Source organism: Mauremys mutica, chromosome 14 (genome assembly GCF_020497125.1).
Source record: "Mauremys mutica isolate MM-2020 ecotype Southern chromosome 14, ASM2049712v1, whole genome shotgun sequence".
Lineage (NCBI taxonomy): Eukaryota > Metazoa > Chordata > Testudines > Geoemydidae > Mauremys > Mauremys mutica.
This window is the reverse complement of record NC_059085.1, coordinates 44,327,006-44,340,721: the sequence shown is the minus strand read 5'-3', so window position 1 is coordinate 44,340,721 and position 13,716 is coordinate 44,327,006. Positions and strand designations below refer to the sequence as shown.

General features: G+C 51.4%; 1 protein-coding gene across 3 annotated transcripts in view; it reads right to left on the bottom strand.

Moving 5' to 3' along the window:
* Nucleotides 1-13,716, bottom strand: part of WWP2 (WW domain containing E3 ubiquitin protein ligase 2) — an 84,940-nt gene that overhangs the window by 22,250 nt on the left and 48,974 nt on the right. For all 3 annotated transcript variants that reach the window (XM_044987849.1, XM_044987851.1, XM_044987850.1), the window contains 2 exons: nt 6,982-7,071; nt 3,817-3,991 (listed from right to left, as the gene is read on the bottom strand). In XM_044987849.1, coding sequence (XP_044843784.1) covers nt 3,817-3,991; nt 6,982-7,071 — 265 coding nt within the window. The remainder of the gene's footprint in view (nt 1-3,816; nt 3,992-6,981; nt 7,072-13,716) is intronic.

Below are 13,716 nucleotides of genomic sequence, written 5' to 3'. Positions count from 1 at the left end.
GGGACTCAGGGAAACACCACGGCACTGCCAACCCCTTCCCCACCCCACGGGGAAACGACGGACGTCCACACACAGCTTCCACTCTGAGCCACAAGGCTGCCTATAGCCCCTGGTCAAGGCACGCAGCATCTCCTGCTGCCTGCCGACAGAACTGCACTTGTGTCAGAGAGCGCAGGTGAACCCGAGGGGGCCAGGTGAAATCCCGGTGGGGTGAGACAGGACACGGGATTGGGAACCCATGGCAGCCAAGGCCCCTTCTCCCCACACAATCTGCCGAGCAGGGACTGGGGTGAGCAGGCCATGGCCATGCTGAGAAATCCTGGCTCATACAGCGGGCTGTCTCAGCTGCCCCTCCCTGCTCACACAGACGCACAGAGCAGCCTGCCAGAGAGCCAGCCGAGTCACGTCCGGAGGTATCACCTCACTGGGACCTAAAAATAACTGATTTGAACAAACATGGCAGCGCGACACGAGCAAAGCCGAAAGCTGCAGGAGCCAGCCCCCACGCTGCTCCCACAGTGCCCACACATGTGCAGCGAGGGGGGAACGGCCAGGCTGCTAGGAGCCAGGGAGAGACCCAGCTCCCAAGGGCGACACAGAAGCATAAGGGAAAACTAACATGGTGCCCAGTTAAACCAGCACAGCAAATGCTCCAAGACTGCGAAGGGCAGGAACCCATGGAAAATCCCCAGGGCAGGGCCACGCAGCCCTGTCTCCATCCATGCTGCCGGGCAGAGAAGCCCAGAAACGCTGCTTAGACAGAGGCCAGCGATACTGAGAACCCTGGCCACCCGCATGACCAGGGAATGCCAGCCTAGCCCAGCTGCCTCTCCTGCCACACAGGCAGGCAGGCCCAGGAGGGCTCAAGCCAAAGGCCCTCTGGGGATGGGAGCTGAGCAGCAGCCAGCACTCCTGGCAGCAGCGTTGGAAGCAGAAGTATCATCACTTCCAGATTTAGCCTGATGAAGAGAAGTCCCCTCCGCCCTGCCCAGCGTCCCGGCCGGGATGTGTCACAAAGAGTGGCATGGCTTCAGCGCAGTGGCTCTGGGGGCTCACGCTCAGAACCCAGGCAGCGCTCTGGACTGATGGACTCCCCTCCCCACTCATCGCTTGGGAGCCAGCGCTGCCAACCCTAGATGAGAGCAATGGGCACGTGGAGGGCAGCGAAGCCTGCAGCAGCCCAGCAAGCTCGCTGAAGGAAAGGGAGGGCCAGGCTGGGAAGGGAAGGAAGAGACCACCTTGACCCGGGAGCCCTCAGCTGAGAGCAGGGAAGGCAGGTTGCTCTGCGCTCTAACACAGCAAGCACACCACGAGTTGGATTCAGGGGCCATGGCCAGCTGCACAGGGCATTTCTACAGCTCTGGACGGCTCAGCCTCCTGGCTCACCTCCGTGGGGACGAGAAGTTCATCACCCAGGAGCTCTCGCTTTGTGGGGGGGCTGTTTTCCCACGCCGACCCCATGCTCACACCCGCGAGCGCTCCGCTGCTCCTGGCAAGGACAGCAGGCCCAGGCACACGTGCCATCAGAGCAGACCGGAGGGCTTGGAGCAGTGGACACAGGAACCGGGAGAGGCTCACACCCCTGCGGAGCCCTGGGAGAGCAGCGCTGCTCAGGGCTGAGGGCCCCTGTAAGATCCAGGACTCAGCAAGGGGCTTTTTGACAGGGGAGTGGTTGGAGGTCTTTGCACTGGGGGGCAGAGGCGCCCCGGATAAAGGTCAGCGCACAGGCCTGATGACTCCACTGACCTAGGCCTGATCTGCACAAGTGCTGAGTCAGCTGTGGTCATGGATGCTCAGCAGGGGTGGGTTTGGGGACCGACTGGCCCGTCCAGAGGGTCTCCTCTCCGCAGATTTCTCGGGCCAGTCACTATCTGACTCTGAAGTTTGAATTCCAGCTTTTGCGATAAGCAGGGAGGGTCCTGCTGAAAGGGGATAGGAGCTGCCAGAGCCCAGACTCTGTGCTCAGCAGCTGCATTCCCCCAGGGGCTAGGTGAGAGATCAACATCCCCCAACAAGGAGACGAGACGTGGCCATTTCGTCCAGCTCAAGCCCAAGGAAAGAGGCAGGGAAAGCAGGAGGTGCCTGCTGAGCAGAGCACTTAGCCCTGGGGCCTTTGGCCTCACCTTGGCAGCCACTGCCTGAGCGGCCAGGAAGGGGAGCCGCCCGTACATTACCTTGCTTCGGAACTGATCGTTCCAGTCTTCTGGGACAGAGTGTGACCTCACTGCCCTCAGCGCTGCCCGAGCCCAGCCACGCCATTCGCTAAACACAGGTTCCCGCATGGAACAGCCTTAGCTGGAAAAGTCAGGCCCAGCTGGGCTCCGAGCGCCTCTCCTGCCACGGCACCCAGCAGAGAGACCTGCAGCCATCCCACCAGGGACAGCTCCATGACACTCCAGAGACGGCCCCAGGAACTCAGAGGAGTCAAGGGAGAAAGCAAGTTCCTCTGCCATGCTAGTATCAACCCCATCCTGGGGGCGGGGGCCTGAGGTCATTTCCTGCTGCCTCTGGCTCAGGACAAAATGAATCCTTAGGCTGGATATTAGCAGAAACTTTCTAACTCTAAGGGCAGCGACACTCTGGAACAGCCTTCCACGGGAGGCTGTGCAATCCCCGTCACTGGAGGTTTCTAAGAGGCTGTCAGGGATGGGCTAGGTTCACTTGGCCCTGCCTCAGTGCAGGGGGCTGGGCTAGATGTCCTCTCCAGCCCGACAGTTCTATGGATCTCTTTAAAAAGGGAACACCAGTTCCCTCAGGGTTTCTTGGCTCCCTGCCTTGACGGCAGCAGAGGTGTTTGTGGGATCTTCCCAGCTGCTCCAACCCCTTGCTCTGATGTTCCTGCAGTCAGGGGAGGCTCTAGCCATTTCACCACCCCAAGCACGGCGGCATGCCACGGGGGGCGCTCTGCTGGTCGCCGGTCCCGCGGCTCCAGTGGACCTCCCGCAGGCGTGCCTGCTGAGGGTCCGCAGGTCCCACGGCTCCGGTGGACCTCCCGCAGGCGTGCCTGCTGAGGGTCCGCAAGTCCCGCGGCTCCGGTGGACCTCCCGCAGGCGTGCCTGCTGAGGGTCCGCAGGTCCCGCGGCTCCGGGGGACCTCCCGCAGGCGTGCCTGCTGAGGGTCCGCAGGTCCCACGGCTCCGGTGGACCTCCCGCAGGCGTGCCTGCTGAGGGTCCGCAGGTCCCGTGGCTCCGGTGGACCTCCCGCAGGCGTGCCTGCTGAGGGTCCGCAGGTCCCGCGGCTCTGGTGGACCTCCCGCAGGCGTGCCTGCGGATGCTCCACCGAAGCCGCGGGACCAGCGGACCCTCCGCAGGCATGCCTGCAGGAGGTCCACTGGAGCCACCTGCCGCCCTCCCGGCGACCAGCAGAGCGCCCCCCGCGGCGTGCTGCCCCAAGCACACGCTTGGCGTGCTGGGGCCTGGAGCCACCCCTGCCTGCAGTGGAGCAGATCAGAGATACAGCACATGAGGGCAGTGGCTGTGAGTCAGCTGGAGTGGCCCTCTGAGGAGCGCTGGGCTCGGGAACTAGGAGAAGGGGCTGGTAACTGCCTGGAGAAGCGCCCAATACAACAGGCAGACTGAAGTCTGGGGAAGGGTCCTAGCAAGCCATAGCTGGAGACGGCTGTATTGTCACTGGAGACCCTGGAGGCTGGGTCCCACGTCACCTTCACTGGTTAGCAGATCTGACAGACCCTCACTCATCATTCCACAACCACAGCCAACATCCCTGAGTGGGGCATGGACTCCGCTCACGCTGCTGTAAACTGCTCCACGGTCCCACCCACCTGACCCCTTAAGAGGAGATGTCGACGCCCCTTACCTGGTACAGGAATCTTTGGCTGAACTGCTGCATGGCCCCTTGGAGCTGGTTTCGCTGCGTCTGCCACTGCTCGTAGTTCCTCACGTACTCAGCTGTGGGACGCTGCCAAGTGGTGGTCCTGGTGTTGTGATCCACATAGTAATACCTGCCCCGGGGGTCCACTCGCTTCTCCCAGCTGGAAACACCGCAGAAAGGACAGCATTACCGACTGTACCACCCCCCGTACCGACGCTCCGCTCGCCCCGACAGCCACTCACTCACACACTACCGCCTTCGCTGACTGTCCATTAGCGGGGCCGGCTAACCCGCTGGTACATGCTAGTCGGGGTGCTCCGCAGATGCTTGTGGTTTTCCCCAGGGCTTAGCCTAACAAACTGTTAGCTTCCAGAGTGCTCCAGTGCGTGGCTGGAAAGAAAGGGGGGCAGATCTCCCTGCTCCCAGACGTAGGATGAGCCCGCATGGTCTGTGATCTCACAGCGCAGTGCATGACAGCAATCAAACCCACGCTGCCATCACTACATAGAGCCTGACCACTTAACCCTGGGCCGCGGAAGCAGCATTCATAATGAGCCTTGGGATGTGCAAGGGGTCCCCCAAGGGGCACTGGAGAGAGAACTGGAGGGCAACAGGTGGATGGAACAAACATGGCAGGTCAGAAGGATGGAGGAGGACAATGGAGATGTTTAAAGGCCAAAGGAAGAATGTAAAACTCCCTTGCTAGGAGAGAAATGGCTTCTCTGGCACAAGGTTCCAGCACCGCAGGAGTGCCCATGACAGCTGGCGGCCGGCGGGGGAAGGCTGACGTATGAATTAGGAAAGGTTCTGAAGAAGAGGGATGCACGGTGTGTGACGGTCTCAGCCGCTCCTTCGGTGCAAGGCCTGGGGTGTGCGGGACCCACCTGGGTCCTGAGGTGACTCCCCAGGATTGCCCCTGCATATTCACACCAGCGCTGCCGAGCTGTGGGACAACTCCCCTCCGCAGGTCCGACCATTCAGCCCTGAGCCACTGCCCTTGCTGCTGGGCCCGAGGCAGCAGAAGATGCGAGATGCTGTTCTGCTTTCCAAGCTCGTAGATACTGTCTGTGGTTACCCTGTGAGGGGTTCAGCCTGGGGCAGCACCCAGGCTCATGGCTGACAATGATTCTTGGCCACGACTTACCATGGTTACTTGCTAACTCAGAGACCAGGAATGTCAGTGGAACATACCTTCCTTCCTAGGAAATCAACCTTCACAACTGTCAGACGGGCAGCCAGGCCATCAGCCACCGGCAGCCAGGCCATCAGCCAGCCTTACCGCCCATCATTGGCCACCAGCAGCCAAGGAATAGGAGGAGGTTCCTGTCAACAGGGCCACAAAGCCATGGGGAAGGATTATCCCAAGGTGCTAGAGAAGCCCCATGAGGAAAACTCTTCTCAGGCTGAAAGAGACGGCGTGTGTCCTGGACACACAAGTTCTCTTACTCCGAGGGCCTTAGGGGTGAGCGTTCAAGCCCATCCCGGCTGGCACCAAAGCAGACCCAGAGAACCACTAGAACTGAGGCTCCAAGGCCAGAGACTCAGCTTCCATTCCTGCTGCTAGACCCAAGGGAGAGCAATTACTCAGTCCTGCCAGGGGAGAATAGCCACTCAATGGCCAGGAGTGCAGCCCCGCTGCTGAGAGGGCTGCCCCACCCCAGGCACAGGGTGCCCCAGAAGTCTTCAGAAGCTGGTGATGAGAGAGGCACTGGTGGAGCCTTTGGAGCCAGACTCAGTGAGCAGCAAGGCCCAAGCAGATGGTGGCATTTCTGTGCCTTGCAGAGCTGGGTCGCACAGTGTCCCACTGGTACTGTGCTTCTCGCTGTGCTGCTTTGGAGCAGCTGGGAGTGGAACAAACACCTCTCCATGGAGTGTCAGAGACGGGCCCCAGGGGTTATGGGGCCCCAGGGGTTATGGTACCCCCACCTGCCAGTGGAGCGGGTTGCTCAGTTGCCTCTGACACCCGCAGGACAGAAGCCGTCTGAGGCGCTGGGATGAAGCAGAGGGCACGGTGCATTAACAGAGGATGTGCTATGGGCTAGCCTCTGGCTCGCGGCAGCATTTCAGGGGTTACTGGTCTCCAAACTCACAGGCAAGAAAGGAGTTCAGAGCCTTTCTGGGGGAACAGGACTACAAGAGCTGTGGTGGCCGAGCGTGTCCCGGCAGGACCGTGACTTTGCACTGAGTCCTAACACCACAGTCTCATTTCTCCTCCCCTCCGAGCAGCCAGCACTGCCGGCTTTACACGGCAACTCTAGTCTCAATCAGACTGGAACCTTCACTCCACGGGGAACGGATTCCTTTGGATAGGACAACTTCAGCACCAGGGGACATGAGAATGACGGGAGCCATGGTGCCTCTTTACAGATGTCCTGTTAAGCCGGGTAGCATTGCTGAGTAGTTGGAGGACAGGAGCTGTCCAAGGAGAATCACCAAACGAAGTGACACTGGTGATTCCGTAGGAGTTCTCCCTCCCTCTCCCCACCCAGGTCCACGGCACCACCCAGCGCCATGCTGGGGAACTGGGTCGGTGCTAAGAGGGAAGCCCCCTACTGCATCACAACCACCGCCAGGGGTTTTCTGGGAGGGCTCCCACCCACGTAAGGGCCTGTCTAAACTCGGAGTAGCCTATGAGCTCAGACAAGACCACAGGGCAGGGCTGCAGAGGTCCGGTTTTAGCAGGAGGTGTTGTATATGCGTAGGAGAGATGAAGGCTATGGAAGTGACGTGGGAAAGGCCTTATTTCACATTCACGCTGCACTCTGGCTTTTAAAGTATGTTCACTGATTAGGGTCACCCCACTCTAAATGCAGCCGAGGGAAGAACAATGATTTTTGGCTTTATCACTTTCAGCTTTTACGGGGCACAGAGAGGAGCAGAGAACCAGAGAGACCTCTGGAAAACAAGGCTCAGAGGAGCTACAGCTAGAAAGGGGCTGAGGCGAGTAAGTATGGACTGGCATAAGAACATGTGCCACATCCCCAGGAGGCAACAACCTGCCTGGAAATGGAGATGCGTCTCTCCCACCCTCTCTCTCTCCCATTTTCTCCTTTGCATGCAGCCTGCTGTGTGTCCAAGTCCATTCAGGCAGCTAGTATCTGGGGCTCCCCTCTGCCCTCGGAAACTCCAAGTATCTCAAAAGCGTCTTACCCTGGAGGCAGAGGTCTCTCCCAGGTGGTGGTCTTGGTGTTATGGTCCACGTAATAGACCCTCCCGTTCGGTAGCTCTCGCTGTTCCCAGCTGGAAGAGAAAGGCACAAAGGTGGCTGGGATGACTCGTGGGTCAGAAGATCTTTTCCCGGCAGCTGATGGGCTACTTTCCAAGCAACCGAATCCCTGAATGGCCAAGGCTGCCTCCAGAACAGAGCAGAGGCCTCGCAGAATGTTCAGAATTACAGCAATTAAGCACAGCAGCTTCCCCAAAGTGGACAGGCACCAACTGCGTCACCCTTACCCAGGGGCTTGAGTAAACATCCTGCAGCTTTACAGCCCTGAAGGCTGAAGCCCTCTTCACCCACAGCCCAGCACAAGCCTTCCCCCCCCGCTACACACCTGTGTCTGCGCACACATCTCAACCCCTCTGAGACACCACGACTAGGGCAGCCCAGTGTCAAGAACATAAGAACAGCCACACTGGGTCAGACCAAAGGTCCATCTAGCTCAGTATCCTGTCCTCTGACAGTGGCCAATGGCAGGTGCCCCAAAGGGAGTGAATAGACAGGTTATCATCAAGTGACCCATGCCCTGTCACCCAATCCCAGCTTCCAGCAAACAGAGGCTAGGGACACCATTGTTGCCCATCCTGGCTAATAGCTACTGACGGACCTATCTTCCATGAATCTATCTAGCTTCCTTTTGAACCCTGTTATAGTATTGGCCTTCACAACACCCTCTGGCAAGGAGTTCCAGAGGTTGACAGTGCGTTGCGTGAAAAAATGCTTTCTTGTGTTTGTTTTAAACCTGCTACCTATTAATTCCATTGGGTGGCCCCTTGTTCTTGTATTATGAGAAGGCGTAAATAACACTTCCTTATTTACTTTCTCTATGCCACTCATGATTTTATAGACCTCTATCATATCCCTCCCTAGTCGCCTCTTTTCCAAGCTGAAAAGTCCCAGTCTTAGTAATCTCTCCTCATATGGAAGCTGTTCCATACCCCTAATCATTTTTGTTGCCCTTTTCTGAACCTTTTCTAATTCCAATATATCTTTTTTGAGATGGGGTGACCACATCTGCATGCAATATTCAAGGTGTGAGCATACCATGGATTTATATAGAGGCAATGTGACATTTTCTGTCTTATTATCTGTCCCTTTCTTAATGATTCCCAAGATTCTGTTTGCTTTTTTGACTGCCACTACACATTGAGTGGATGATTTCAGAGAACTATCCACAATGATGTCAAGATCTCTTTCTTGAGTAGTAACAGCTAATTTAGACCCCATCATTGTATATGTATAGTTGGGATTATGTTTCCAATGTGCATTACTCTGCATTTATCAACATTAAATTTCATCTGCCATTTTGTTGCCCAGTCACCCAGTTTTGTGAGATCCTTTTGTAGCTCTTCGCAGGCTGCCTGTGACTTAATTATCTTGAGTAGTTTTGTATCATCTGCAAATTTTGCCACCTCACTGTTTACTCCTTTTCCCAGATTGTTTATGAATATGTTGACTAGGACTGGGCCCAGTACAGATCCCTGGGGGACACTACTGTTTACCTCTCTCCATTCTGAAAACTGACCATTTATTCCTACCCTTTTGTTTCCCATCTTTTAACCAGTTACCAATCCATGAGAGGACCTTCCCTCTTATCCCATGACTGCTTATTTTGCTGAAGAGCCTTTGGCGAGGGACCTTGTGAAAGGCTTTCTGAGAAAGTGTCATTTTTCGCAAAATTCCAGAAATGCCGCAACCTGACTATGACTACAGCTTCTACTGTTCACATTAATTTCAACACCCTAATGTGGTTTTTATTGGTCAAAGCTATCAAAAATCAATGTATTAAAAGATTTTTCTAGTCTTTGTGCATGGGCATGTTGTTCTTTTTTCCCCAGAAACGATGAAGCTATTTAATACGTGGCAAAAACATGTTGCAATACACTAACATGAAATGTTTTCACATTGTATATTTTTAATTGTCAAAGTATCTCACAAGTGATTATAATAGTTTTCTCTATTTCATTTGAAATTTGCTGACCAGATCAGTCTCACACGGATGGCTGTGCACGGCAGCAGTTCCCTGCCCATAGTTCGTACTGCATATTAGGTAGATATACATGTACATAAATTCCTAACGTAACGCTAATCCATTTGTAAGCTTTTGTATATACAATGTAGCATCTAGTCTGCCTGGTACAAGATTTTAATTTGTAATTGCCTATGCATGCCCTACTAAGCTTTGAAATAGTCTAGAAACTAGCTTTTTAATTCAGTGACACTTATCCACAGGTCAGTATTTGTGTTATAGATGACAATACACTGCTTTATACTGGGCTTCAATCAAAAAGGGCCATTACCATACTAACATAAAGATCTAATTTATATCTAATTTAGCACAAGTATGTCTATTTGTACAAAATGAAAAATGGTGGTAGTCATGCTAACAGTATAAATTGGGAATTTTACCTCCACAGGGACATTACAATATATAAGACATGGCAGATACAAGCCCCTTACATCAAAGACACTTCATAAACTTTGAAAAATGTGTTCTTTATCAAGAAAAATCAAAAGAATGCAAAAAACTGGCAAGAATTCTCTGATACTGACAGCAGACCCAAGGAGAGATGAATTGTATTGGTATCTACTAGGTGAGGTTTCTAGTTTAGATGATGTGCCACCAATATTCCATCACAAGACTGTCTCTTATGTGCAACAAGAAAACTCCTCTTCTGTCCAAGCCGCTACAACAATATAAAGCCCACTTCCCTTGAAACTGCAAGCTATTCCTGCAGCATATTGCAGGAAAGATTAGAACACAACTGCGGTTCTACGATTTCATTACATGAACAGCATGGACAACGCAAGTCTACCACTGTTCTATGAAACATCACAGCATCAGTTGATGCTACCCACGCTGCTAGTAATCTGAAGCAGGAACTTAAATCATCCCAATTCGTGTAGATGTTCTTCCAGCAAGTGAGCCTGATGAAACGCTTTCAAATGAACAAGTGGTTTTGTATAATGCTGTTTCAATCGGAAACAGCCAAAATGAAAGCCTCAAATTACACAGAGCTAGGTGATTGTAGTTTACAGAGGCAGCTACTTTTGTGCCCCAATTGGTGTGGAGCTTCTCCTTTGGTTGACAGATACAGAGGCACACAATTCAGCCAGCAATAAGTATCATCCTTCAGAAGATATTAAAAAAGATGCCTCAATTGCAGCGTGCATCGTACTTAAACTTGATCACCTTGATCGATCGGTCCTTTAGCCCTCATATAGATTGTGCTGAACACAACAGGTCTTCCATTCTTCTCTTATCCTGGCCTTCCTTCTCTATGGGTGGCCATGGCTTTTCACAATAAAATCTTCCCATTTCTTTGGAGGTTGACTGAGTGGTCATTTCAGTTCCCGTGGATACCACTAGGCGACAACTGCAGTCCATCGATTGTCAGTGAGCCTAATTATATGCCTGACCCAACACATTTTACTGTACCTGCTTTCAATAACGAGGTCCTGTGCTCCGTTCTGCTGTCTGATCACTTCATTGGAGACTCGGTCGCAGATTGAAATCCCCTGAATTCTTTCCATCACCAACTCCATGACAGACAATTGCTGCTCCTCTATCTTTGTCAGCACCCATGTTTCGCTGCCATACAACATTGCTCGCAGTGCTGTTGAGTTGCAGAGGTTTGCGCGTGTTCCCTTTTTGATTTTTCCTTGGAGGACATCCTTGATAGAACTGAATGCGCACCAACCTGCTTGCTTTCTTTGCGAGAGTTCGCCTTCCTGATCATGGTGCATGTTAATTTCTTGGCCCAAATAGACGTATTGCTCAACTTCTTTTATTTGTTCTCCCTTGACTATTATTTGGGCTTTTGGCAAGACATCAGACTGCACAGATTTCATTTTAGAGCAGTTCATTTTCAGTCTGACTTGGCTTCTTTTTGTGTTGAGTTCTTGCAGTATTTTCTGTAGTTGGATAGTGTTTTCGGGAATCAACACGATATCATGTTGATAGTACTTAACAGTTATAAAATTATCACACCACTGCACACAAGTCTTGCTGCACAGCTACACCATGAGTTTGGGTCTCACAATTTAATTGATAGACTACACCTTCATGGATTCTGCCTAAATTATGATGAGGTTAGGAAGTTCATCACTAGCACTGCAAAAACTGAAGTGGAAAGACTCCAGGGAGGTGTGTTCCTTTCAAATGGAATTGTACCACTTCATGCTGGTGGAAATGTCATCCATGAACGAGATGATCATATATACATCAATGTAGAGACCACTGATGGAAAGAACACCTTCCATTCAACGGCTAGAGTGGTATTTCAAGAACAGTCTGCAGATAGTCCAAGCATCACAGCAAATATCACTGAAATGGGGGAAAGAAAGTCACTTATTCTCCCTGGACAAACAGATCTCTTATGCAGTACACAGCATTTGAAAAACCCAGAACAATTTCCCCATGAGAAAGTACTTGTGACAATAAACTCTTGTCACCTACAAATGAACACTGCCCAAGATCTTTCCTGGTGTCTTGTAAGATGACTACCTTGTGATGTCCTACCAATGCCAAATGACGTTGATATTGTTCACCCTCGGGGGATTCCATTTTGGACTGGTTTCAACCACAAGCTTGCAACCAAGAAGAGCAGCTACACAGCAGTTGCATATGCACCAAATGCAAATGCCAAACCAGTTGAGATGACCACAGTGTACCCTACAATGCCGAAATAGAAGGAAGCAGCAGCAGCAGCATGCCGTTCAGACAATGGATCAGCAGCTGTATGTGTTGCTCAGTAAGTGAAAAACAGGCTCTCCCAAATGAATTTGGTACCAATGTGATTCGCCTGGGTGGTTTTCACACCCTGTGCTGTTTCCCTCCTTGTACTGGAAAATTCTGGGAAGACACAGGATTGTGAGACTTTCTTGCTGACCCTGATGTGTCTGCAGCTTGTGCTCTGCATGGCTTGACTCCAGCACCTGAGGCCCTGAGTGCTCTGGAACGTTATTAATTTGTTCAGTGTCATGAGCAGGGAGGCTAAGGTTGGCTAACATTCAAAAGGTGTTTGAGTCTGAAGACACTGGGTCCTTACAGTACGTCATTTAAAAGCTTGATGATGCTGTGACTCAGCATTTACTACCACGACGGGAGGAATTTCAGACATGGACGAATGCCCAGTCTGCTACAAGAGTGATGAAGAGCATGTTACAGACACCTCTTACCAGCCACATCATCAACAACATAACAAACCATTTGACCCTTAACTGTATCCAGAGGGGCTTAATATATCTACTGGATTGAATGCAACATCAGATGCACAAGAGTCTCTATAGCTAACAGTAGATGCTGGTGAAGAACAAATGGAGAAATTTGTGAGAGATGCACTTGATTCTCATGGGACACGCAGCTTCTTCAGCTCAGTCAAGAAATCTGGAATCAAAATATTTGCTAACATGGCCAAGACCACCCAATTTAGGTCTGGCAAGGGAGGGACAATCACAGCAGCTATCAATCCAGAAATTGTTTTCCTGTCCTTAGAAAGATGCAGAGATGATGTTTCAATTGCAACTGTTCTTAGTCACCCAGTAGGACCAGTGCCTGTGTCACTCTTCCATGCTGATGGAACAATGAAAAGAACAGAGATGCTAAATTAGGACATCTGCTGGAAGCTCAAGCTGACAGAATCCATGAGCTAAGAGAATGCCACAAAGGAAGTGTACATCAGAGATGCGATAGCTGTCGCACCAATAATGGCTAGAGATAAATTCCACACACTCGATGAATTGACTGCTGAGTACTTGAGGCAGGTCCTAAAAGGATTTCACAAAGCTAATTCTGTAATCAAGTCTTTGACAGATACAACAACAGTCACTCTGTGAAAATTGCAGAAAGACAGCGCCAGACAGAATCTAAGGTTGGATGCACTACCAGGTGACAGGTATTCTAAAGTTTCTAAATGTGGCATCCAACAAGCATTCAGTCACATGTAAAATTCCTCTGTGAATATATGATTCAAATGCACCTGAGGTTGTAGGAGCACATCCAGCACAAACACTCCTTGCTGGAGTCTCTTCCAATGGTGAAGTACCAAAGTCCATCAGCAGCCTGAGACTTGTACAATATTAAAGAGAAAGTGAATACAAGGATGCTTCTGCATATTGTACATGCCAACATAGCTTTTCAGTCTCTTGGTGTCAAAGGAACCACAGTAATTAGGTCATCTGATACAGATTCCAAAATGGAACACACAGATAGCATGTGGACTGAAACAGGCACCATTACCAGCAAAACTGCAAGCAATTTGTGATGCACTCACTCCTGATTTCTGCAACATACTTCCTGCTGTATGTTCATTAACAGGATGACTCTGTCATCCCTGTTTGTGTTGTCAAAACAAAGGGCACTTACCGCTTCGGAGATCTTGGCAAATTGGGAGACCGTACTTAACAAGCCACAATTTCTGCAGCAATGAAGTTGGTAACAGTGTATGACCAGAGACCTGAAGTGTTTGCACATCAATCTAGTCATCGAAAAGGACAAGTCACTGTGTGTGGACAACCATGTGTGGACCAGTTTTGAAGAGCATGTCAAAAAGAGCATCTTAGCAAACAAAGATTTGGGTGTCTTCGAACATAAGTAACCCAGATATTGGATGACTATTACAACATAGATGGAAAAACGTGGATAATAAACTACTTCCTGTATTCTT